The sequence below is a fragment of the Populus alba genome, chromosome 8 (assembly GCF_005239225.2).
Source record: "Populus alba chromosome 8, ASM523922v2, whole genome shotgun sequence".
NCBI classification, from domain to species: domain Eukaryota; kingdom Viridiplantae; phylum Streptophyta; class Magnoliopsida; order Malpighiales; family Salicaceae; genus Populus; species Populus alba.
In genome coordinates this window covers 208,744-234,193 of record NC_133291.1, presented here as the reverse complement: position 1 = coordinate 234,193, position 25,450 = coordinate 208,744, and the positions used below count along the sequence as shown (strand labels likewise).

The window sequence follows — 25,450 nt, the reverse complement described above, 5'->3', positions numbered from 1 at the left end:
GAGTGTCACTTGAGAGAGCCGCGACAACTGGTGAGTTGTCTCGTCTGGCAAAAAAGCCCCTCCAAAATCTCTTCGAAAGGAAATATTTTAATTTTATTTATCAAGATAAATATTTTTTATAAACACCACTAACGTTAAACAAGAATATACTAATCCCAATTAAAAAAATTCTAGGTAATTAACAACATCAACAACAGTAATAGTTAATAGCTCAAACAAACGACCAACCCCACATTTCTCTCTCTGTTGTTGGCTCAAGGAAGTGACCAGATAGGGTCTGGATGATGAGTGAAGTTTTGAAGTTGCCCTTTTACACCTTTTGTGGGGACACCTCATTTCTTAAATAAATTTTCATTTTTAGAAAAAAAAGTTAACAGTAGTCTAGTCAAGGTAGGAGTGTTGGGAGGTTAGGTCAGGTCTGCTCTGATCATCTCAAAAGCCAGGATATTTGTGAGACAGCATGATCCAATACAATTGGAATGATAAAGCAAAATTTGCTTGTGAAATGTCCATGAACATAAAGATCAAGGACAAGACCTATGAGACCACTCCTTTTGTGACATTTGTTTAATGCATGTGACTTCACGCTCCTCCTTTCACACCTAGAAAGTGAGACCTCCGATGCACAAAATCCACATACCACACAACCATATGCCATGCCTAGGCAATTGAGGTCCAGTTTGTCCATATTGTCCGATGTAGCGCAGTCGTCCTTGCTTCCACCGAAAACCCTTTCAAAATTTGATGATTTTTAGTTTTTTTTTTAAATTTATTTTTTCAAACCACGATCATCAGACGGTGCTTGTTATTTACTTCTCCTTGTACTGGTAAAAGGTTAGGTCGTTGGTTGTCTGTTGCATGGCAAGTCAGAAATACGTGTAATCAGTGACTTTGTGCATCGTTGTATTGGTATTGCTTTCTTTTTCGTGGGCAAAACCCTGTCTCCTGCGCATCCTCAATTTGTTAAAATGGAAAGGGACATTATCATGACACGATTAAGTTTTCTTACGACTGAAGTCTTTTTTTTTAAAAAAGAAAAAAGATATTGCTTCCTTTCCTTCAAATCTCAACAAGTCGTAATCAACACAATTCGGTGATAATGTTAACAACCTGCTCTATTTTTCAAACTCTTGAACTAAAATTTGATTTGTTCGATTTGAATGTTTAACCACCGCTTTCTGCAATATTCATGCAACATTTCATTTTTTATATACTTCTTGTAATTTTCTTCCCTGTTATTTTTATCTCTCGCGTGAATATATAAGGAGAGGAGGGCAGTGCTCAACATCAATTTGGTAGCATCACAGAAACTAGTAATAAGCAGCAGCAGCAGTGTTGTTAGCCTAGAGTAGGTGTTTTTTTATAAAATAAAAATTAAAAAAATATAGGGTATACTTTGGTCAACTTACATGCCAACCAGGCAACCACTACTAACATATTATTTAAGGGGTTGTTTTTAAAAATAATTTTTATTTAAAAATATACTAATATAATTTTTTTTATTTTTAAAAATTTATTTTTGATGTCATGAAAACAATAAAAAAATCTAAAAAAATTAATTTAAAAGAAAAAAAATTCATTACAAAAACTAACTATACCTAGGTTCTCGTCTCATACAATCTTAAAACACACATCCCTTAGTATACTAGGAAGAATTTGATAAATTTCACCTGATGTTGCCCTCGAAAAATGATCCGCAGAGTAAATGACAACATGTAGGATCGATGAGGATGAGCCAAACCCTGAAAGATTGAAACAATGATCAAGGGCTTGCTGGCCAGAATCAACAATACCACATGCATAAATTATTAAATGCCTCCTATTAAGATCATCATTTGGATGTTGATCACTTGTTTGCTTTTCCCTTGAGCATTCCACTCAAGTCAACATTTTATTTTCAACAATATCGATGAAACCTCTTAATTTTACATTATGAATCTTCATTTCTAAAAAAAAAAATAGATATAGTTGCTAGTAAGATCATAAAATACATAGATCTCAACTTCAGGGCACATTAAGCAATGCTGTCTTTTTTTTTTTTTTTGAAAAAAAAAAAAAAGAAATGAGGTTGGCTTTTTAACGAGAGCCGATGTTCTAAAAGAATGGGAAAAGAATCTATACAACATGTTGGGGGGGGGGGGGAATTAACAGAAAAATAAAACCACAATCACATCTGGAAATCAATTAAGTTTTGGTTCTGGATACTACTAACTACACAGGTATCACGTCATCATTTGATGTATCTTCACATCTCAAAACAATACCATCGAGGCTAGCTGGAAAGATGCATCTGGACCATTGCCATCCAGTTGCCAATGGCTCCGGAGGTGCAACTATCATAAGCATATTGTCATTTCTCTGAACAATCCCCATCACGCTAACAGTGCTGCCTTCTTTGATGCACCTGCAATAGCCATGGCTGCAGTTTCAAAACTCCAAAACATCCAAAATACCTAAAAACAGTTCGATGGTTATAGATCCTCAACTAATAAAAATCACGATGATGCCTTACCTTGACAAGGGGACTATAAAAAATCACTATGGTAAACATCTAACATGTTTTCTGTTCAAGCTCCCACCTAAGGGTACGTAGAGAAACAAAATACTTGATGACCTAATTCTTCAAGGAGAGAGCTTACCCTTCTTTCAGTCTCATTAAACGCTCATCGCTTGAAAGGTTTTTCTTTCCCAACCACCTGACAAACTCCGGAGACAGGTCTTTCTTTTCAGGGTTAATATCAACAACCAAGGAATCGTCAACAAAAGGGATTATGCTTGTACCACTGCCAGTCTTAACCAGTGCTCTTAAACCAGATTGGAAATCAGAGATGTAGAAGTCAACAGCATGCCTCTGCAAAAATAAATACAAATAAAAATAAATAAATAAATATATATATATATATATATATCCTTTAAAAAACAGGGAAATTCAAGGCAAAACACTTGCTCCAAATGTAAATGTTCATTCATCATCGCAAATATTGAATACTAAAACGGAATGTAGTGAAATAGGAAAGGGAAGGTGATGCAGCCAAAAATCAAAATAAGAGGAATAAGGATCATTTTCCTTTATTTAGTGGGTTTATATTCTTTTCTAGTATAAAAGATCCAAACTAGGATTTTCTATGTTTAGAGTAGTCCCTGTTTCTGAATGTAACCTACACAGGAAAGACAGGGAATAATTGATGGTTGAAGAATTATGGTCTCTCAGAGTGGTCAAGGTTTCAAATAACTATTGCTTTTTACTACTCCTGGAGTAAATTCAGTTTGAAGTTTCAAATAACTAGGCTTTTTGCCAACAGAAGGGGGGCTTGGTTAGTAAGAGGGGAATAACAGTTTCAAAAGGGCACCTATCCAGATATTTGGATAAGAAAAACCCAGCCAACTCGTAGGAAGCTAGTGAATGTGTTAAAATCCTTTGTGTGTTTAAGGGAATAGTCTCTTCAACACTACATGTTCAAACAATACAAACTCGCAAAATTACTCTGGAAAAGAAACTGCAGCACAGGCAATCAAAAATACAAAGCCATCCTCTCTCACCTCTGATGATCTCAATCCCCATGTAAAATGGCGATGACCAGGGCTGGCAGGTTTTGAGCCCCATGCACGGTACTCATATAATCTTGTAGAGGTATAGACACATCTGGGAACTCTTTGGAACGAAGACTCCAAAGGGACATTACCACAGGTAACCACCTTCAGCAATTGCAAGAGAGTAAACATTCTGATCAATATCACATAATTATGCATAAGAGAAAAGGATAAAAAATTCAAAATCGATATACATTTTTTCAAGACACAGATATTAGAAAGTATAATGCACAGTCGTTAAAGCATTATTGGATTCAGGTGTAGAGAAGGGAGAAAAAGGCGCAGGGCAATTAGTGGAAACCAATAAGAATATAGATCTCAATCTACATTAAATAAAAAAAGTTGTTTGCAGATATCAAGCATGCACATAAAAAACAATAAATGAAAGCACCTATTACATACCCCGGAAACTTTCACATATTGCCCATTTTTTGCAGCTCTTAGATCAGTATCAGGATAGCGAGCAGTGAACTCCATGATATATCTTCTTCCCCAACACGTATTCCAAACAACTAATCCAGCAACTATGACAAAAAGAACCACAACAACAATGAGGAGGATGGCGTTGTGAACAGCTCCAAGAATAAAACCACCAGCAAGGAATCCCATCACGAAAATCAGAATCACCAACCATACTACTGTTTTCGGGAAGTTCCTCCTCGCAGAATAGTCATCATCCTGACTTAAAGTAGTCACAGCTGGGTTGTTACTGATGGAGGAGCTGTGTAATTTCATTGAACCTGTGGATTCCAGGGGACCAGAGACTTTCTTAGGAGCACCAAAAGAATTTAGTGGTCCCGAAGAAATAGGTCCAGATGTTATGAGACCGGTTGCAGGCAGGACTGATGGAATAGATCCAGAATTTTGCCGTGTTGCTCCACCAGATTGAGGGCCAGAGGACTTCTTTACAGGTTCCCCGTGTTTATTTAGTGGTCCAGAACTCGATTTCTTTAGTGAAGCTGAACCAGGCAAGCCTCCAGAGGATAAAGGACCTGATGTGGTATAGCCAGCACGAAGAGCAGCATTTGACATCACTGAACCTGAAAATGAAGCAGCCCCTCCAAAAGATCCAGTCCTTGAAGGAGGACCAGTTATTGGCCCAGATTTCCTAGACTTAGAGCCATCCATAGGTATATCAAACATTTTCCCCAACTCTCCTGATTTCTTAATATCACCTCCTGTATAAGGCATGGCAGTTGAGCTCATCGTTGGAGCCTTTTCTTTTGGCTGCTCGGGTCGACCAGATACAAAAAGGCCATTGCCCAGTCGATGAGATGGGTATCTGGAACCCATCAAGCTTCTTTAAGAAAACCCAATAACGCACAAGATGAACTAGTAAGTTGTCAAATAGATTCTCAAAGTCCCACTGAAATTGAAAAAAGAAGCAGGAAAAAGAAATTTGAAGTGATTACTCATTTCTCAACCATTAGAATTAATCATCATAAGCAATCATAAAATGAAAGCCTTCTTTTCAACAAAAGGAATGATTTAATTTAAATATTTGTCTAATAAACGAAGCAGAGAAAACAACATAAAAAAAAAAATTGTAAACCTCACACATTTATGTTTGCTATGAATCTATTCCTGAGTGCATTTCCACTGCAATGTTGCAATCAATAAAGATGAATAACAAAATTTGTGAATTTTATATGATTCTCCAAGAGGCATCCAGAGACTACTTTTTTGTTATTTGTAAATCAAAAGGTTCCTCGTTAACAGCTAAGATTGTCAATTCCATATCATTCTCCAACATACACGCTACTGTTAAGTTCATCAACAACTCTCATCAGAGATTGCAACAAATAAACTTAAAACGTAACACTCTCCTTTACAGTTTGATGTGTACCTCGTTAATTATTCCTCTTCTTTTTCATCCCAATCACTAGGGCACTCATTAAAATTAACAATTCAAAACTTCTGTTCTTTGTTTTTCCGTACAACTACAGGCTATAATGATATCAAGAAAAAGCAGCCAGGGAATTAAACATATCGTCTATTTTTAATTCCAAACAATTCAAAACATTTCCGTGCATCAAACCCACATTGCAAGAATTTAATACTTCAAAACATAAATCCAGGGAACAAAACATAATGCTCTATTTTTAATTCCAAACAATTCATAACATTTCCATGGATCAATCCACAATGTAGAGATTCATAACTTCTGAGCAAAAATTCATTGATTACATCGGTCAGAGACAAGATGGAACGTCAGCACTTAAAAATCCATTTGCATGTTGGCTAATAAAAAACAAAAAAGAGAAAATAACTTCAACCATATTCACTATGTTAGATAATAATTGAATCCTGATTCAACATCAAAACGCTCTAAATTGTTAATCTTACCACGATCCAAATCTAAAACTCTCCACTTTTATGCAAACAGATTGCCAATATGCCACAAACAAAACAAATATAATAGTAACATTCTATTGAAAACAAAAAATACCCATTTCCATGTTTTTCAATAAACCAACAAAAAGAAATGCAAGACATCTAAACTTTATAAGGCAAAACATCGAACTTGGGAGGAACACGAAGAGAAATTCAGTGATAGTAATAAGAAGTTAAATGGGAGAATGGGCAGATATGACATTGGCGTTTGTGATAATTACCTGGGGGGGGGGGGTGAGGATTTGGAGGATTTCAATGGAAAAACAGTTGTTGCAGTTAACAGTGCAGATAGTAGCAGTGGCTGCCTAAGCAACACTGATTGTGAGATCCCATCTCAGTACTAGTCACCATCTCTCTAAAAATCTCTGCTCTATCTCTCTTTCTCTCTCTTGAAGGAGTAACAGCAACTGATGGGTTGTCTCTAACTGCAGAAAAAAGGAAAAACCCACCAAATTAAGAGAGAAAAATAGAGTAAAAAATAATATTTAATTATTAATTGTTAGTAGCAGCAGCAGCTGAAGACAAACCTCTCACCTTCTCTCACTCTCTGTCTCCCTTGTTGACTGTATTTTTATTTTTCTGAAAGTGCGTGTTTGATATAAGCGATACATATAATGTTTTTTAAAAATATATTTATTTTAAAAATATATTAAAATATTTTTTTAATTTTAATACTAAAAAAATAAAAAAAATCAATTTAATACTTGGTGTTTCAAACATGGATTGAGATATAAATATAAAATAAAAAAATATATGTGTGGCAATTTAAAAATAATTTTTTATATTTTGAAATATAAAATATGAAGAAATATACTATTGATTTAAGAAATCAAACTGTAACCAAAACAGTGTAGTTATTCTTGAATCTGGAGCAATAACACTAGAAAAAATGTTTTTATGATTGAAATTTCTCGATTACTGTTACTATTTTTCTTTTTTCTTTTTCTTTTTCTTTTTTACATTATTAGTGTTGTGATGTTGCGAGGAAAGGCCATGATTTTTATGTTGAAAAACAATGCTAGAGTAGGAATAACGTTGAGTGGTGGACCCAGGACACTGTGTCACGGACAAGAACAGCGCAGGTGTGCACCCAAATTGATCATGATGAATCCAGGGAGGTTAGCGTAAAGGTTAAAATTAGATAATTGACCTATGCTTCTATAGTGTTAGATTTTTAAGAAATGTAAAAGTAAAATTAAGATATTGCTAACCTTTTTTTCAGGTGAAAAAAATAATCACGCAAGGGTTAATCTGATATAATTTTTATTGATTTTATGGATTCAAAAGCAATTTATATAAACTGTAAAAATATAATTTGGCTTGAAAAAAAATCAAAATGACATCTTTTTTAATATTAAGATAATAATATATTAAATTAATTTTAGTTAACTCGGGTTAAATGTCAAATCTGAAACTCAGGTTATAAGACTATGATAACCCCGTGAAAAACAACTCAAAATAAATTATGAAATTTAAATCTCAATCAACCCAATGTTAAATGATGAAACTGGAAAAAAAAATCAGTTAAAAATACATAAAAAGATGATCCGAGTTAACATGTCAAACGTGCGATCTATATTACAAAGCCGAAACAATCTCATGAAAAATAAATTAAAATAAATTTATAAATTTCAATCCTCATTCAATCCGGTATTAAAGGATGATATAAAAAAAAAAAATCAATTTAACATATGTTAACTTGTCAAATCTACGACTCTAGTTTTAAGAATAATATAAATCCATATAGATTAAATCAATACAAATTACAAAACTCAATTCTTAATTGTTCATACCAGACCAATGTTAAGCAATGAAATTTATAAAAAAAAATTAATTAAAAAAATGACACTAAAAATAAGTCAAGTCAATCCATCAAGCACTATCCCCCCATGTGAGGTTGAAACAACCCAATAAAAAAAAATTATGAAGTTTTATTCCTAATAAATGCAATATTAAAATGATAAAATTGAGAAAAAAAATCAATTAAAAAAAGTTAAAAAAAATCAATTAATTGGGTTAACCAACCAAATTAGCGACCCGGATCATGAGACAGAAATAACCCAATAAAAAACAAAATCAATGTAAAAGGACTCGTGATCTAGTTGATAATATCGAGATAATCTATTGGAAAGAGAAAAAAAAACATGTTTTAACTAAGGTTAAATAAACCAAAACTTGTGGCCTTAATCGTAAGATCAAAATACTCTCGCAGGAAAAAAAATTAAAACAAGCTCGATCCTCAACCGATTCAGTGTTAAATAATGACATTGAAAAAAAATCTATTAAAAAAAAAACACAAAAAACAACTTAATCGTTAAATACTGTTTCTAGATCATAAAGCCAAAATAACATAGTAGAGAGTAGAAAACAAATCTTGAATTATAATTCCTAATCAACCTAGTATTAAATGATGAAGTTAAAATAAAAGGTTAATGAATAAGAAAAAAACTTAAATTAACTCCACTAGTCTAGTAGACATACAACCCATATCATGAAAGTACAATAATTCACTAAAAAAACAAATATAATATTAAAAGATGCAAAATAAAAAAGAATAAGCAAAACACTTTTTTAATTAAGTTTTGTGAACAGTAAAACCTCCTCCTTGTTTAGATTACCACTAGAAATATGGCCCGCCTTACGTTGCAGATCAATTTTTTAATACAAAAAATATTTTTAAAAAAGTTAAAATTTAAGAGTGTTATGTTTTTCTACAAAATTATATCTAAAAACATTGGGTCTATCTATTACTCCTGATCCAAAAAATTATATTTATAATATTAATAACAATATTAAACTTGCATCACCTAAATTTAAGTGAGTTTGGTTGCAACATTAAACCCGAAGCCTTTGATATAAGTCTGGTTGTAAGGTTTTGTTATAAAAGTGTGATAATTAAAAAGAAAAAAAAAAGCAAAGCATTATTCCGATGAATAGTGCTTTGCAAGGAGGGGTACAGTAAAATCCCCTTATGAGATCATAATAATTTAATGACCAGTAAACAAAACAAATCATAAAATTTAATTATTAATCAAATCGATATTAAAAGATGAAATTGAAAGAAAAAAAACTACTTAAGAAAAAGAAAAAGAAAATCTTAATCAACTGGTTTAACCCGTTAACCTAGGATTTGTGTCATAAAATTGAAAGAAAAAAGATTGATGTCTTTTAGTTATAGTTAATTACAATATTTAAAGATGAAATTGGAAGAAAAAACTAAAAAATAAAAAGAAAAAAAAATAAGAATCAACTGGGTTAGCCCATCAAATTAGGTTAGCCCGTCAAACTTGAGATTCGTGCTATGAGAGTGTGATAACTAAATAGAAAAAAATTAAACATTAATAAACTAAAATGAACAAAAAAAAGATTAATTAAAAAGAACAAAAACAAAGGGAAAAAAACCTACAGGAAGAAAAGGAAAAAAAATCTGAATTAACTGGGTTAACCTATCAAATCAGGTTAATCCGTCAAACATGAGATTCATGTTATGAAAGTTTGATAACTGAATAAAAAAAAACTTAATATTAACAAATTATTTTTTTTAAAAAAAAACTAAGAAGCAAAAAGAAAAGAAAAACAAAAAAATACTAAACAACAAAAATATTAATTAAAAAAAACAAACAAAGAAAAGCCTACATGAAGAAAAAGAAAAAAAAAATATGAATTAATTGGGTTGACCCGTCAAATTTGAGATTCGTGTCATGAAAGTTTGATAAATGAATAGGAAAAAAAATTTATGGGTTAACCCAGAATTAGCTGGGTTAACCCATCAAACCCGGAATTCGTGTCATGAAAGTTTGATAACTAAATAGAAAAAATTTAACATTAACAAACTAAATTAAACAAAAAAATTAATTAAAAAAAACCAGAAAAAAATCCGGGTTAACGCGTCAAACCCGGAACCCATATAATGAAAGTTCAATAACTAAATAGAAAAAAAATTTTAATATTAACAAAAAAAAAATCCATTAAAAAAAACAAGAGGAAACAAAACAGCTTAAAAAAAAAAAGACAGCTAAGCGTTTCACTGTGGATTGTACTCGAAAAAATTAATTAAAAAAAAAAAAGAAAAAAAAATCCGGGTAACCCATCAAACCCCAAACCTGTATCATGAAAATTTGATAACTAAATAAAAAAAAATTAACATTAACAAAAATTCTTTTTTAAAAAAACATTCATTAAAAAAAGAAAAGAAAAGAAATAGTCTAAAAAAAACAAAGAAAAAAGAAGAAAAGTAAAAAAAGCAAAAATAAAAAAGAAAAAGAAAAAGAAAAAAGAAGAAGACAACTCAACATTTTACTGTGGATTTGCACAATGAAACACTGAGCCATTTAACTACATAGAAAAAAATTTAACATTAATAAAAAAAATTAAAAAAAAAAACATTCATTAAAAAAAGCAAAGAAAAGAAACAGTTTTAAAAAAACAAATAAAAAAAAGAAAAAAAAAAAAGGCAGCTTAGCGTTTCACTGTGGATTTATTAAAAAAAGCAAAGAAAAGAAACAATTTAAAAAAACAAATAAAAAAGAAAAGAAAAGAAAAGAAAAAAACCTAAAAAATTAAAGTAAAAAGCAAAAACCAAAAAGAAAAAAAAAATACAACTCAACATTTTACTATGGATTTGCATAATGAAACACTGAGCTATTTTAGATATTGTTATAATCAATTAATGTAATGTTATATATATATATGTTGTATTATACATGATAGTCAAGTAACAAGACATATTATATCCAATCTAATTTTTATAATTTACAAATATAACATATTCACATGTCCCTAATAAAATAAAATAAAATGATTAATACTGTATGCTAAATCCTAACAGCGAGTCCTGCAATTGGTTTATCCATAAAGAAGCAACGGATTTCCGGGGGAGGAGCAGCAAGAAGTTTCTATCCATTTGCTGGTAGACCTTCAGGCCCACTCCCATGGCGGCCAGCTGTTTTGATGGGCTGATCAAGACAAAACCCCACTTCCTGGATCAAGTCATCAAGCCACTCTCACCCCTCCAAATCCAGGGTAAGTTCATTAGACCCTTAAATCATCACGACGGATTTCTTATGACCATCTATAATTCCCATTAATTCACCGGAACAACGCGTGTAAGATTTGCATTTATTATATATTTTTTAATAGATATTATACATATAGTTCCTCCATGATCTTGGCTGGGATCATGGTTTTAGAGGGAGCGAGGAGGTTTGTAATCTCTCTCTCTCTCTCTTTAAAAATATAAAATTAACACATAAAAATCTCAAGTCATACAAAAAAAAAAAAAGAATATTCTAATTACCTATTTAATGTTTATATCAACAAAGAAAAGAATTGTTAACATCGTAGCAATCAAAATCAAGCTGCTCCAAGGTGTGCCTATGATTTCTTGTTTTTTTAGAGGAATAAGGAGCAAAAGCCGCCTTCAAATTGTAGAATGTACTTGCTGCGATTACAATGTTATCCTTATCCTAGCGTTGAAGATATTACAAGGTGCTGATAGCTATGACAAATTAATAAATTTGTGGTGATCCTACCTACACATGCCTTAATTTGCACCTACGATCAATAATTAATCTTAATTACAAAAAAAGTTGCGAGTAAAAAAAAACACGAATCTAAGTGTGGATAATATGTCTAAAATCCAGAAAAAGTTTTTATCTTTATGAGTGAATATCGAGGACAATAACCTATTATCATTTTAATCTCAAAGATACACTATCTCTTTCAAAAGAATTATTTTATGCTCATCATATAAATCTAATTAATTAATAGGGGTGATGGATGTCGCAATTGTTGTTGTTTGTCATAAGAAATCATAGTCTGATTTCTGATTAATGGTCATATTAAAAACGTTAATTACAGCAAGTCTATTTTTTTAATTTTTATAATAATAACATCCAGTCCATCAATTATGACAAAGAAAACGGGCGAATCTGTAATTCTTTAACAAGGAAGGGACCAATAATCTTATTAGTGTATGGATAATAAATACACCAAAGCTTTGAGGATAACTGAAACTCAGTATAGGGACAACTACATTTCAGCCCTTATTTCACTTTCACACCCTAGTTTCAAATGCTTCAATACTATCCCTATTGTTAAATAAAGTTTTGATTTTACCCTTTAGCACCATAACTAAAAAATAAACCTTTTTTCCGTTCAAATCTTTATTTCATTTTTTTATTAGTTTTATCTGATTTTTTCTTCTCAATTCCATATATATATATATATATATTAACATTCCACAAAAAAATTAAAAGTCTTTAAAAAATTAGAAATCTCAAAAACATAGTCAATTGTCGAGGGCAACATTGGAACATTCAAGAAACGGCCTCAAAAGGGTCATGAAAAGTTTAAGCCAGAAGGATACAGGCGACACAGCTATTAAACTAAAGGATCAAAATGAACAATAACATGTCACTATCAGAGAAAATACCGACCAAGCATCTCCACCTCGCTACTCCGTCTATAAATATCCAGGTCCTTCTCTCTCTCTCTCTCTCTCTTCTTTTCAATATCCACAACCAAAATCTTTCCTTAGTAATCTCCGTGTCTTTGTATCACCGAAAACATCCTTTGATGGCTCGCTCTCTTTCTGTGTCTCTAACAAAAACATATTGCTTAACATCATCAACGAGGTTTTCTTCTCGTTTGCTTACCCTTAGAGCACAATCAAACATTCCTAACCGCAACAGTCCATCAGAAACTGATGATTCCTCTTCTGCCTCTTCATCAACCGACCCCTTGCTTAGAAAGCTAGAAGATGCAATTCATCGGATCATTGTGCGGCGTGCTGCACCTGATTGGCTACCTTTCTTGCCCGGATCTTCTTACTGGGTCCCATCTCCTAGATCTACATCTGGCTCTCTTGGGATTGCTCATCTTGTTGAGAAATTGGCTAATCCTTTGTCCGATGAGGAGTCCCTTTCCACCACTACTGTTAGAGGATGGCCCTCCTCTGATTACTTTGTTAAAGGTACTTTCTTTGCCTGTTTGTTTCTTTTTTTAACCATCTGATTGCTTTTTTTGTATATAAGATTTTGTAATGTGGTTTTTTTTTCTCTTCAAAACTACTGATTGATCAATTGGTTGTGAATAATTTGGTTATGGGTGTATTGAAAAATTTAGTCTTTTTTGTGTTAAATTGACTGAATTGTTGTTTGGTGTTACTTACTGGAGATGGTTAGTAATGTAGCTTTATTTTGGATCTGAAAGAATGTGATTTATTTTGATTATTGATGTTTTCTGGGAAATGTTTGCTTTGAAAACTGCCTGTTAGTGCATTTTATTTTGGATGATTGGTGTTTCCTTGCGAAAATACTTACTTTGCTAAGTTATAGAGGACATGCACGGGAAGAAAGTCTGGTATTTTGAGTGTTTCACTTAGAAATTTGAGATTTTTGGAGTGAGGAGTGATGGTGTTCTATCTTCAATTGATGTTATCAATTTATACTGTCTTCAAAATGAGCCTCTTTGCTTGCACTCTTTTTGCATATATTGAGGAAGCTATATAAACAATTGAAAACAAATGAATTGTGTTATCTTTCGAATCATCTGATGTAGCCAATTTGGTTTTATGTTGTTTGAGGCATTTCTCACAGTAAACTGTAAAACTGAAGTGTTTGATTGCTATCTTACAAGTTTCTGAAGAACATTAATTTCTGTTTATGTGCTACATTGTTGATTACACTTTTGTTTTTCTTCAATTATAGGTGCACCTGCACATATGATGGAGTTAAAGTTGACTTCAAAGGAAGTTGAGTCAGATGCTACTACAAGTAATGTGTCTCACTCTGAGGATGAGGAAGGGTAGATTAAAATTCGTACAAAATTAGCTTCTGGGTAAGGTTTACTTATTTGTTGACAAACCAGCCTTTTCACAAACTAGTATAGGAATTTTTTAATCTCTTTTCTGTTATTGACTGCTTATTTGCTATGTGTAGGCTCATCCAAGCATGTAAATTTTGTGTAGAATCAAGAAGAGTGAAACAAGTCAGACACCAACTGAATCACAATTTGATCAACTGGAGCTTTTCAGATGCGACTTGGTGTGGTAGCAACTGTGCTGTTTGTGATGCCCTTTCTAGCTTGCTGGTTATGGTGTTTTTTATTTTTAGTTCAGGTGCATGCTTTTGTACATATGTTTGAAGCTAATATAATGGTTATTTTAATCTCGCTCTCCCTCTCTCTCTATTTATAATGTATTACTAGCTAATGTTTGCAATTTGCTGCTAATATTGATTTCTTTTATTTATTACTTATACATGGACAATAACTAGAAAGAAGAAAGAAGTACGAGTAGTGTAATCAAGCTACCCAACAGCTAGCATTCACTTAACCCCCCTCCTCCATTCCCCACCATGCCAATCTCACTCGGTTTCTGATTGTTTTACTTATGCATCATGTTTTCTGGATATCTCTTTACTTCGTGGTCCTGGCGATTCTTGGTGTCTCTGCTGTCAAAGACTGCTTAGTATACTAGTACTGTGGTTTCTCAATCCAATTCTCATGCTTCATGAGGTCTTCATAGTTGCTTCCAACCCCTATGTGCTGTTAGAGGTGCTAGAGCTGCTGTCATTCAGCCCCCATCTTGTTTCATCACTTAAACTTCAAAAGTTTTATATCATTATTTTCTGGAAGTGCTAATTTGGATGCCTTTTGATATTTGATTCAAGAAGAATGCGATTCAGATCCTGTGGGTGCTTGTTTATTGGATATGGATATGGTCATGGATCTTTGTTGTTTTCTTTCCTGTGATGTACTTCCATTTGCAACATTTTTTCACAAGATTTAATCTCAGTGTCTCATGTGCCATATGGTCTGGTCTGCTGCTGCAGCTCGTTTTTCCTCTCAGTGCCATGTTTTTCGGTGCATTGAAGGTTCTGTGTTCTGTGATGGTTGGATGCCATAAGGTTCTCTGTGCAGATTACATTTGTTCTTTTCAGCATCATGTCTTCTGCAAGCTTAGATGCAGATTTGCTGATGATTCTTGCTCGAGTTGTTTTTAGCTGTCTTGGTCTTCGGGTTGGTGATTTGCAGTACCCAAATCTGGTGTAGTTTGGGTTTTTGTTTCATCTCTTTGTTATAATTACCCGGTTTCTGCTGTATTTTGCTGCAGATCAGTCGTGCACGCTGGCCATCTCTGTTGACTGTTTTATCAAAGCTTATCTTTCTTCTTTATTTGTTTAGCTGCGCTTTTTCTATCTTGTTCTGTTAACATTATCATGCCATGAATTCTATACCTCTACTTAACAATGAAGTAAAGGAGTAGCTCGTTATACATGACTAAGCTATAATACTAAGACTACACATCAGAAGCTCCCCAAAAGAGAGACTGAAACAAGGGCATGCTTGCACCAGTTGAGAGTGAGAAGTCTGTATGTTGAAGGGAGCAAAAGACATGATATGTCATTTAAGGTTTAGAAAGTTTTGTCTCAATGATTATAAGCATGAAGCTAAATTAAAAGATCTAAATTGAAGAATGCAATTAAATGTTTAAATGAGTCATGTTTGTTTTGAATTAAATTTTAGGAAAGCCAACAGATTTTAAAAAGCATTATTTTGGGGGGTCGCAAAATTATATATCAAAATACTAAGGTATGTGCAAAGCATGAAATGTATTTCAAAAGCCTTTTATTTCATAAAATCCACCTTCATTAATGTTTGAGGCAAAATAACAGGCAACATCTCTAGTTTTTGTTGACCCTTGCATCTCCCTGTAATTATTTCTATGTTGGAATAAATTGAGCAAGACGATGAGACGTCAAAAAGTAGTAATGCAAGAGACGACAATGCAATGAATTGATTGCATGAGGTCGCATAATATATTTATTAACTATGGAATTAGATAATATAGGAACAACAAATTTATAAATAAAAGTAATAAATTTTTTTCTCAAATGATACAATGGAATATTGCTTGTATGATAGAGAATTATAAACTAAATTTCATGCTAAAACTAAGAGTTAAGTTGGAACACTCATCAACAAGTGAAAAATTACAAGGGAAATGTGTTATCAGTGCTTGTTTAAAATGTAGGGCCTAAGCAAAATTAAAGTAGCAGCATTTAATTTTACAGCAAATTATAATAAGAAAACTTAGTGTCTAAAATTAAAAAAATAATAATTAAAGCTTATAAAATTTGCTAGGCAAAATAAAAATAAAAATTACATGAACAGTTTAACTTATGAAAAAGCAACAAACTTGTTGATCTACAAAGAGGCAATTAAAGCTGCTGTTTATGCCATTTTGTTTAGGAATCCAAGCACGACACACTCGTGCTCGGATCAATTGGCAAAAAACATATTTCTTAATGTTTTTCACATGAACGACCATTAATTCTAGAACTTACAATTGTGTCAGTTATGAGGCCTCGGTTACCTGATTGTTTCCTGTTAACTAATTGTCTTGTGAGAAGAGAAGTTGATTCTAGAACCCAAACCTGCATAAAGCTCAGATCTTGAAATGGATTTCAGTTAAAGTCTGAATTCTCAGGTTGATGGATTATCTGGTGGATTAATGGTGAAATAAAATGCCTTCTCTTAAGGAGCAGCCGGCAAAAACCAGTTGAAAGAAAAAACAAAAGATTAAAATGGAACAACAATGAGAGGAAAAACAGGGACAATGAGGAGCACCAAGGAAGAACTGTGACAGAGCACCAAAAGAGAAAAGCTTCAGTTCCAGCCAACAGAGAGCTAACCAGCTCCTTTGTGGAACGACGCACAGAACTTCAGCCTGCACGTTCAATCAAAGAAACCTTAAACACTGAAACGGCGCTAAAAAACATCAAGAAAGGACACGACAACAGAACCAAAAAAATCGAAGCACTGTTGAGGTCCACAGTAATTAGAGTGTTAGCGCACACTGAATAAACAGTAAAGGATTCTCAATAGGAAAGGAGTTACCCTCTTTGTAACTACAAAGTTACGCCCGTTGCCTTCTCTATTGAAATGTTAAGAGAGCAAAAGATCTGGCAACTTGATCCAACTTTTTGTCATGGCCGCAAGCAGAGCTTTTTCTATCAACTACGTGTATTACTATACTCGGCAGCATTGTTGGCCTATTCCGGACCACCTCTGCTCTTGCCTGTTCCAGGCTTGCTGTGTAAACTTAACGCAAGTTTATGCAACACATAAGTAAATTTATATTGCGATTCTCAAAGGGAACAAGAGCCGTACTTGTTGATGTTTGAAAAAAACTAATGGAGAGGAAAAGGTGAAGAAGCCTTCTTAAAAAGTGCAACTTTTCTCTAATTAGATGGCAGAAATTTAGAATTATCAGATTTCTGGACTTCTCCATTCCTCTCTGAATATATTGGATGTAAACCTTTGGAAAATGTAGCTTTGTTCTGAAAATGGGAGGCAGATGAACATTCCTAATATTCTATCTCCTTAACCCATCAAATCCATCTGGATCGTTTATGAAAGCACTATGGATTCCATTAATATCATTGATTACCAGGGGAACAAATTGTCCACCGAGAAAGAAAACTGCTATACTTGAAAACAGCAGGTGAGCTTGTGATGTTCTTAACGGATAGCACCATTAATTCTAAGAGGTTCATAAAAAGGAACTGTAATGCAACTGTAAATGTAATTAACTCCATCTTTAATTTTTTGACTGAGGATTAGCAACCGTTTCCTAAAATCTCAACCTTGGTTTTGGTCCACACTCATTGCTTTTCCATATAAATGGTCCACGCCCTCTTTTGGTGTCAGTCTGGCACCAACTTGCAGCAAACATTGATTCCAGCTGCAATACATAGAAGGAAAGGGGCTAGTTAAATTTGGTAATAATGAAGGGAAGCAGGGCTCTATTTGTATCATCATTGTTGCTAATAGCAGCATCGGGCATTGTGTTGGCTCGTTCCAGCCCAGTCGGTTCCCCTCATGCACCTAATCTCTTGCCGTTTATTATAGGACCGGCACCATTTGCAGGTATAAACCTACCAGGTCTCTGGCCACCGGGAATCAGTCCAGAATGCAAGGTACCTCTTTGGAACGTCCAAAAATGTGTTTCGAAAACCGCTGGACCGTTTCATAATTTAGTATATGGCCCTGTCATTGGAGGATGCTGCTCGACTTATGTTAGAGTCCAGGACCATTGCTGGCGTCAATGGCGTGTATTCTATCCTTTTGATCTCCACTTTCCTCGGAGATTCAATATATATTGTCTTCATGCAAGGAAAAATTAAGAGAGATGGACCAACGCTGCTAACGGGAATTTCTCCATGGATACTCTTCCCGCAGCCGGCAAACAACATATGATATTTTTAGTGAACTAGAACAGTTGTGGAACTTTAAAAGCATGGTGCTAGTTATTCTGAAGTCAAAAGGTTTTTTGTTTTTTCCGGTGAAAGTTCTGACGTTCATGTTTTTACAGTGCAATAATGAGCCATATCGTTAATTACCAGTGGTCTTTCAGCCTTTCACAGTTCGATTTTGCACATAGCAATATTGTTATATTACTAAACTCGAAATTAAGCTCGCACATTCTCTATAGACAAAAAAAGAGTTTGATAAATCTTGCTGAGAAAACATGTGAAAATGCTGTGTTATATGCGAAAACTATATACAACTCATTAAGCTGATGACCGAGAACACAGCAATGGTCAAAATACTGCAGAAATATACAAGAGAAACCACACCTTCTGTGGTTGTGCAGTTTGATGGAGAAAAGACCATCTTCGGGCGTGACGTCTCTCAAAATTCAAATGCCATGATAAAATCTGAGATAAACTACAGGATTGAAAGACCTTCAAACAGTGGCGTGCAGAATTTAAACAGGTACGCTATGGACTAATGAATAAATTCAGGGAGTCCATATCAACACCAGGCACAGAATAGCAGGACCTGAAAAAAAAAAAAAAGACGAGAAATATGACACTGATGCATAAATTTTCTGAAGCAGCACTAGTGCATGCATCCTAGATTAACAATGGTCTGGTATCAATACAAAAGAAACACTCAAAAGGAATCTTTACACACTTGTTCTTAGACCATATCTTTGATAAAAAAAAATTATTTTTTATGGGGAGAAGATGACCATACAAATGAGAAAGTGATCAGCATAAAAAGTAAATAGAAGTTGAAATCGCTTACAGAGTACACAGAAGGGAAGAAAATTCGAGACTAACAAAGACCCAGCATTCTTAGTTCTGAGACATGACTAGCTCCAAGTTCAGGGACATCCTTGCAAGCTTCTCTGTCTAATACCACGTATTCCTGTCATTTTGGCAGCACCACTGTCATGATACTTTTGGATAAATAAACCAGAGCACAGATAAAATCACGGGGTTCAGAAATACAAAGCATAAGAAATTCATAAGCATGTAATGAATAATATTTTCCACCAGGAATTTTTTTTTGTGCAGAAAATGAACTAAAATAGAACTGATAAGAATTTTAGCTACTGTTTTTCTAATTAAATTCTACCTTATATTAGTTAACATTACAACTGGTTTAGAGACTCTAAATGCTTCAAGGATGAGATACCGGACCTTTGTAAGTTCTTGCTTGGCAAGAACATGATAGTGTCGCTCATTGATCCTTTGTCCACATATTATAGCAATGAAGAAACCGTAGAGCAAACCCACCAAAACGATTGCTAAAACTGCATAAAAAATAATGAACTAAAAATCAGCAATACCGATAGTGAGCATAAAATTCTCATAAAAAAGGTTGTAGATCTTAAGATGTCACAAGTCATGCCAGAAAACAAAATTTAGGACTAGTACCAACAGTTCATCCCGGAAGAAAGGACTCACTAAGCCAGGATCACTAACTAATCCTAATCTAATACTAACTAAACCTAATCTAATACTATAATCTAATACTGATAGAGTAGAAACTAATAGAAAAGAATAGTCTTTTCTGTATACTTTCTCCGGTTCTGTTGCTACCGCGTGCTTGGCGCAATCGATCGGACCATATAGATAAAAGGTTGTAGATCTGAAGATGTCACAAGTCATGCAGTCTTTCAATCTTCCAGCAATAAAAAATAGCAATAGTTAACACAAGCTTGTTCAAATTTTAACAAATTTTCTCAGCAACTTATTTATGTTCTTAACTTTGTTTTCCTCTAAAAAACCAGGCTGATATATATATATATATATATATATATATATATATATTTTTTTTTTTTTAATATAGTAGAACAGGTTATTGAAAAACATTGCATCGACTGGGTTTTTACTTTCAATGCCTGGATTTAACCGCTCCATCGGTCAGACTAAGCCTGGCTTGATAATAGTCATATTAATAATCGAATTGGTGTCACCTCACCAATCATTAATGTTGCTTTTGAATTGAGTTAATCTATTGGCAAGAAGTTAAGGTTAGTGGCATGGTAAACCGTTAACACATCTATGATATAAAGCTGGTTTTTACACAACATGACATCTCACATTAGGCACTAACATCAATGGAGCCTAACTGCAAATCTCCACCTTCCAAATTAGATTCTTTCTTTTCCTAAAATTCCATCAAACTAAATGCATGTAGTGAAACAATATGATAACAGCACTTCAGATTGAAAAGGAAGGCATCCTAAAGTTTAAATGGGAAACTTCTTTGGAGAATCGGCAACTTTAGACATAAGAAAAATGAATTATATAGCTTCTTGTCCTTTTCTTATTGCAGGAAAATGAGTTTCGTTCTTTTAACATTATTCTGGAGTTGCTCAGGTGATTTTGTGATTAGAAACACTTTCCTACATCCTTATCTTCTTCGAACCAAGCTGGATTTTGGGGGAAAACTCAAGGAAAGTTGATTGAGAAGCAAAACATGCAAATATTTACAAGCAAACCATGTATGATGACAGTAAAGAGAGTAAAGTCAATCAAAACAAGGGCTCTGCATACCAGCCATAGTATAGAACCCATAGGGATGCTCTTCATAGCCAAACATTTCCCTTAGTTCCTCCCCGTAGAACTTGTACACCAGCACACCCAAGAATGCAACAACCTGTTTGGAAAATCAATTTATTAACTTACCTACAAAGAAAAACAAATCTAATGATAAAACAATATTTGACCAATCATCTCACCAAATCAATCCCTTATGCGTGACAGGTAAAAGCACATGGATCTTCCAAAAGAAAATGACAAAGTATATCAACATGCAAAGATTTGCATCTTGGTGGGAAACTAAACTGCTAGAAAAGGGATCCTTTAAATTGTTTTGAACAAAACAGGCGACAAAAAAAGTTTACTAGCTCACATTTTTACCTCCATATTTGTTCATATAGTTCTTCAGCAGAATATCAATGGAAATTTCCAAACAAAGACACCTTGGGTCAACTAATCACGGGTACATGCAATCACACTTGTAATTGTGCATGCACATGTGTGTGTACGAATGCATGTCTTTTATCAGCTGGGATTCATTAAACTAATTAGGTCTGTTTGGTTTCACACCAAAAGGTACAATTTCCATAGCTGAAGTGACGTCCAGCACCAAACTCCACTAAAGAAATGAACTTAATAATAATGCAGCAAAGTGCATGGAAAGCATTACATAGGGCAATGATAACAGTGCCTACAATTTCAGAGAGCACTTTGTAGTGTATGCTATTGCAGAAAATCATGTAAATAAAAGACGGAAGAAGCGTACTGGTGATACCCACAATAGTGATACCTAATCAACATCCAGATTATGTTACCAAATTTAACTAATATGAAAAGGATGGTGACCTTACCAGCTGAACTACTATGAAAATTAATGCATGGTCCCTTGCAACAAGGAAGTGAAACTTCAGTCTCAACCACCACCGGTCAGCTGGGACATTTGCCCGCAATATAAACATTGCTCTGCATTCTGTACAGTGAGCAAAAGCAAAGCCCTCCTGAAAATGGATAGCAGGAATTAATCATTGAATCAAGATATAAATTACTACTATCACATGCATACATGCATGCAATGGCAAGTTACAAACAAACATCTGAAGGGTTGACATGATTTTCCTAATTCTCAAAGTTCCACACACATCACTCTGTAAATCAGGAAAAAGGTATGTTGGAGAGAAACGAGCACTTACCTTAGTTGACCTCCAGTTATCAAGACATGATCTATGGACATGCTTCTGAGTGCCTTTGCAATGACATGGTGCAATCAAGTCTTCCCCTGAGACAAAATTAGCACAGGTTTCATCAGCATTAGAAAGAAAAAAACAGATAATAGAAAAGGAAAGGAAACACCAATTTACACACACAAACTACTTGCACTCCAGAACTATTCACTGGTTTTTTCAGAAATAAACAAAAACCCTCCATGTCAAATGATGATCACAAAACTTAAGGAACCTAAAAAAAAGGGCACCAAGCACAGTAAATAGAAAAGACCTCCAATATCAAGGCATATACGGCACTGTGGCTGGTCCAGATTCACCAGATGGCTAGTTTCATCGATGCAAATACTCTCTAACTCAGCAACATGAACATCACAATCCCTTCCTAAGGATTTAATTTCACGAGAGGATGATGATTCTTCTTCAGAATGCTGCAAAATATTAGATTGGGATAAGATGGGTTCACTTTCCGAAACATCTTCCTTGAGACTATCATTTGATACTAATTGCATTGTGAACAATATCGAATCAGGATAGAGCTTCCAACGTCATTGCCAGACCTACAATGTGAACAGAACATCTCAGCTGAAACAATGCGGCCTGCAAGCAAATCAAGAAAAATCAGAGAAGTTACATAAATGCCAAGTCAATAATGACAAGGACGACAATCATCAATATCAATTATCCATATTTCATACTATACGCAGCACAAAAATGAATAAAAAAGCCATCCAAACTTTCCATCCACACGCATTAAAATTACTACATATACAACAAAATTTAAAGAACCCAGTTTTCAGATCCTCTAAACATGTATACTGGAAACTCTGCTATAAAAGAGTTTTGTTTCTCAACAGATTTGTCCATCAATAATGGTTATTACATTTGTAGGAATGTAAACCAATACGTCTCCGGCTTGTGTTTCAATGACTGGTAAGGCGGTCAAGCTCTCTTCGCCTGTCTGGTCCGATCGTTTAGCTGCTCTTTCTAAGAGACGTGAAAGCAAATAAAAAACATAATTGATTGCTCATACCTTTTCATTCTGCAAACAAATACTACACAGCAGACAGTAAGCTAAAGATTATACCTTCGTTACACACGCGAAAACCAACATGTAGTTCATTAGGTCATTGGCTTGCAGATTGCAGAAAGGGTCAAAGTTGGCTCAAAATTAGCACACATTCACAGAATTAAACAAATTCAGTACTATTCAGCACCAAAAGTTTAATCTTTACATCACCAAAACAAAAGAAGTTTCAATCTTTACGCAAGAATCATTGATAGAAACAACATAAAGCCATAAGATTTTGAAAGAAGAGGGAATGTGAAGATGGGTCTAACCTTATATTTAGCAAAACATATTTGCATTCCCTTGCTTTGAATTTGAGAGTTTGGAAATATTTGAGATTTGTCGTGTTAAGGGTTTTCTTGTAGATTGCCAAGTCAATGCAGAGGAAAACATAGAGACGGAGAAAGGGTGGGTAAAAATTAATCAAAAACAAAGAAGACAAGAACATAAGCTTTGAACTCACCAAAATTATTATTATTATTATTTATGAGCACTTCTGTTTGATACTAGAATAATCACCGTCATCTTCTTGCCATTTGATGAAGTACGGTGTCCTTTTATTTATGATGCATGACAGGCCAACTGCTTGCGTCCATGTCATAGAAAGAATGTCATGTACGATTACATGTTGTGTTATGACTGGTCTGTGATGCGCGTGTTCTTTATGTAGGGATAGAGTTGTCGTTAACGTTTGACAAAATAGAAGGAAGACACCCCCCCGAGAGAGAGAGATTTGGAGGGACACGTGCTGAGTGTATCTATCCGTCGACTACAATAATTAAATATTCTGAAATCATAAAATTCAGTCATTAAATGTAAAATCAATTTGATTATGTCCTTTCCTTTTTGTTTTCAAGGGAAACATCAAAATATACCCCTGGGCAATATCAATTTCATACACAAACTATTTCTTACATCAATCTTACTGGTTTCTCAATTATAATTTTAGCTTCTGTTGGAATAATCTAAAAGAAACCGGTGATGTTTATATAAAATGATATCATTCTATATAAAATAAAAGCACAGTTTAGATAAGAATATGGATAAATTGCGTTAAAAATGAGTGAAGAATTTTTTTTTAAAAAATTGACATTGGATGATGAAATTGAGATTACATAAATGGAGGGTATCTATAAAGTTTATCCTGGTTTTTATTCATACTTGTTCGCTCTAGCGTGTCTACCAGTTACATTATTATCCAAGTCTTAAACACAAAAATTGTCCGAGTGACTGGTCGAGGTGGTAGATTCCACGACAATGATACATTTGGGGCGGCAGAGATGTTTACTTCGTCATGGTCCTCCCATGTTTTTGTTTTCTTAACGTTGCACTTCCATTTATTTTCGGATATTGTTCTTCTTCATCAGTTATACTGCAAAGTTCACCGCAAAATTAACTTGAGAAGATTGAGGGTTAAAAGCCTCCTCATTCATAGAACAAAGTACACTTACATTCCTTTCTTTTATGAGGCGTTGTGTTGCCTCGTTCCACTCCAGTCGGTTCCCCTCGTGCACCTAATCTCTTACCCTTTCTTAAAGGACCAGCACCATTCGCAGGTATAAACCTACCAGGCCTCTTGCCACCGGGAATCAGTCCAGAATGCAAGGCACCTCTTCGGATGTACAAAAGTGTGTTTCCAAAACCGCTGGACCGTTTCATACTCTAGTATCTGGCCCTGTGAATGGAGGACGTTGCTCGACTTATGTTAGAGTCCAGGACCATTGCTGGCGTCAATGGCGTGTATTCTATCCTATTGATCTCCACTTTCACCGGAAAGTCAATATATATTGTCTTCATGCAAGGAAAAATTAAGAGAGTTGGCTGCATCTCGAAGAGAACCAATGCTGATAACGGGAATTTCTCAATGGATACTCTTCTCGCAGTCGGCAAACAACAAGTGATATTTTTAGTTTACAACTAGAACAGTAATGGAACTTTAAAAGAATGATGTTATAGTTGTTCTGAATTCAAAGGTTTTTGGTTTTTTCTGGTGAAAATTCTGACGTTCATGTTTTTACAGTGCAACAAGGAGCCATATCGTTAGTCACCAATGGTCTTTCAGACTGTCAGAATTCGATTACGCACGTATCAATATTGTTACATGACTAAACTCGAAATTAAGCTCACACATTCTCCACGGACATAAAAGAGTTTGCTTAACCTTGCAGAGAAAACATACAGAAATGCTGTGTGTAAATCAATAAATTTTAAAATACTGTATAACTCAAAATTCAAATGCCATGTTAAAATCTGAGATAAACTACAGGATTGATAGGCCTGCAAGCATATAAAACAAATGATGGATAATATGTTCTCCCTGCGTACAAGAGTGC

The 25,450-nt window shown here is 34.1% G+C and overlaps 3 protein-coding genes across 9 annotated transcripts; 1 reads left to right on the top strand and 2 right to left on the bottom strand.

Annotated features, from left to right (window-relative positions):
* Positions 1–1,919: 1,919 nt before the first annotated feature.
* Positions 1,920–6,619, bottom strand: LOC118045099 (uncharacterized membrane protein At1g16860). Of its 3 annotated transcripts, none has more exons than XM_035053631.2 (6): positions 6,520–6,619; positions 6,207–6,410; positions 3,994–4,957; positions 3,541–3,696; positions 2,640–2,851; positions 1,920–2,404 (listed from the first exon to the last, which is right to left on the bottom strand). In XM_035053631.2, the coding sequence occupies exons 3-6, from the start codon at positions 4,882–4,884 to the stop codon at positions 2,212–2,214; spliced, it is 1,452 nt and encodes a 483-aa protein (XP_034909522.1). In that variant the 5' UTR covers positions 4,885–4,957; positions 6,207–6,410; positions 6,520–6,619; the 3' UTR covers positions 1,920–2,211. The 3 variants fall into 3 exon arrangements, with proteins under 3 accessions (XP_034909522.1, XP_034909521.1, XP_034909523.1); XM_035053630.2 differs by having other exon boundaries at positions 6,513–6,605; XM_035053632.2 differs by lacking the exons at positions 6,207–6,410; positions 6,520–6,619 and adding an exon at positions 5,938–6,190.
* A 5,870-nt stretch (positions 6,620–12,489) lies between these two features.
* On the top strand, positions 12,490–15,264 carry LOC118045101 (uncharacterized). Of its 5 annotated transcripts, none has more exons than XR_012170571.1 (5): positions 12,490–12,958; positions 13,695–13,824; positions 13,926–14,104; positions 14,820–15,006; positions 15,106–15,264. XR_012170571.1 is itself a non-coding variant. In XM_035053633.2 (3 exons), the coding sequence occupies exons 1-2, from the start codon at positions 12,562–12,564 to the stop codon at positions 13,793–13,795; spliced, it is 498 nt and encodes a 165-aa protein (XP_034909524.1). In that variant the 5' UTR covers positions 12,490–12,561; the 3' UTR covers positions 13,796–13,824; positions 13,926–14,156. The 5 variants fall into 5 exon arrangements, 1 of the variants encoding a protein (XP_034909524.1); XR_004686928.2 differs by having other exon boundaries at positions 15,101–15,264; XR_004686930.2 differs by lacking the exon at positions 14,820–15,006 and having other exon boundaries at positions 15,101–15,264.
* Positions 15,265–18,455: 3,191 nt separating this feature from the next.
* On the bottom strand, positions 18,456–23,597 carry LOC118045102 (uncharacterized). The gene is made up of 8 exons (XM_035053635.2): positions 23,390–23,597; positions 22,323–22,648; positions 22,019–22,104; positions 21,680–21,826; positions 20,844–20,946; positions 19,482–19,594; positions 19,084–19,206; positions 18,456–18,834 (listed from the first exon to the last, which is right to left on the bottom strand). Exons 2-7 carry the CDS (start codon positions 22,558–22,560, stop codon positions 19,114–19,116), a joined length of 780 nt encoding a protein of 259 aa, XP_034909526.1. The 5' UTR covers positions 22,561–22,648; positions 23,390–23,597; the 3' UTR covers positions 18,456–18,834; positions 19,084–19,113.
* Between the last annotated feature and the right edge of the window lie 1,853 nt (positions 23,598–25,450).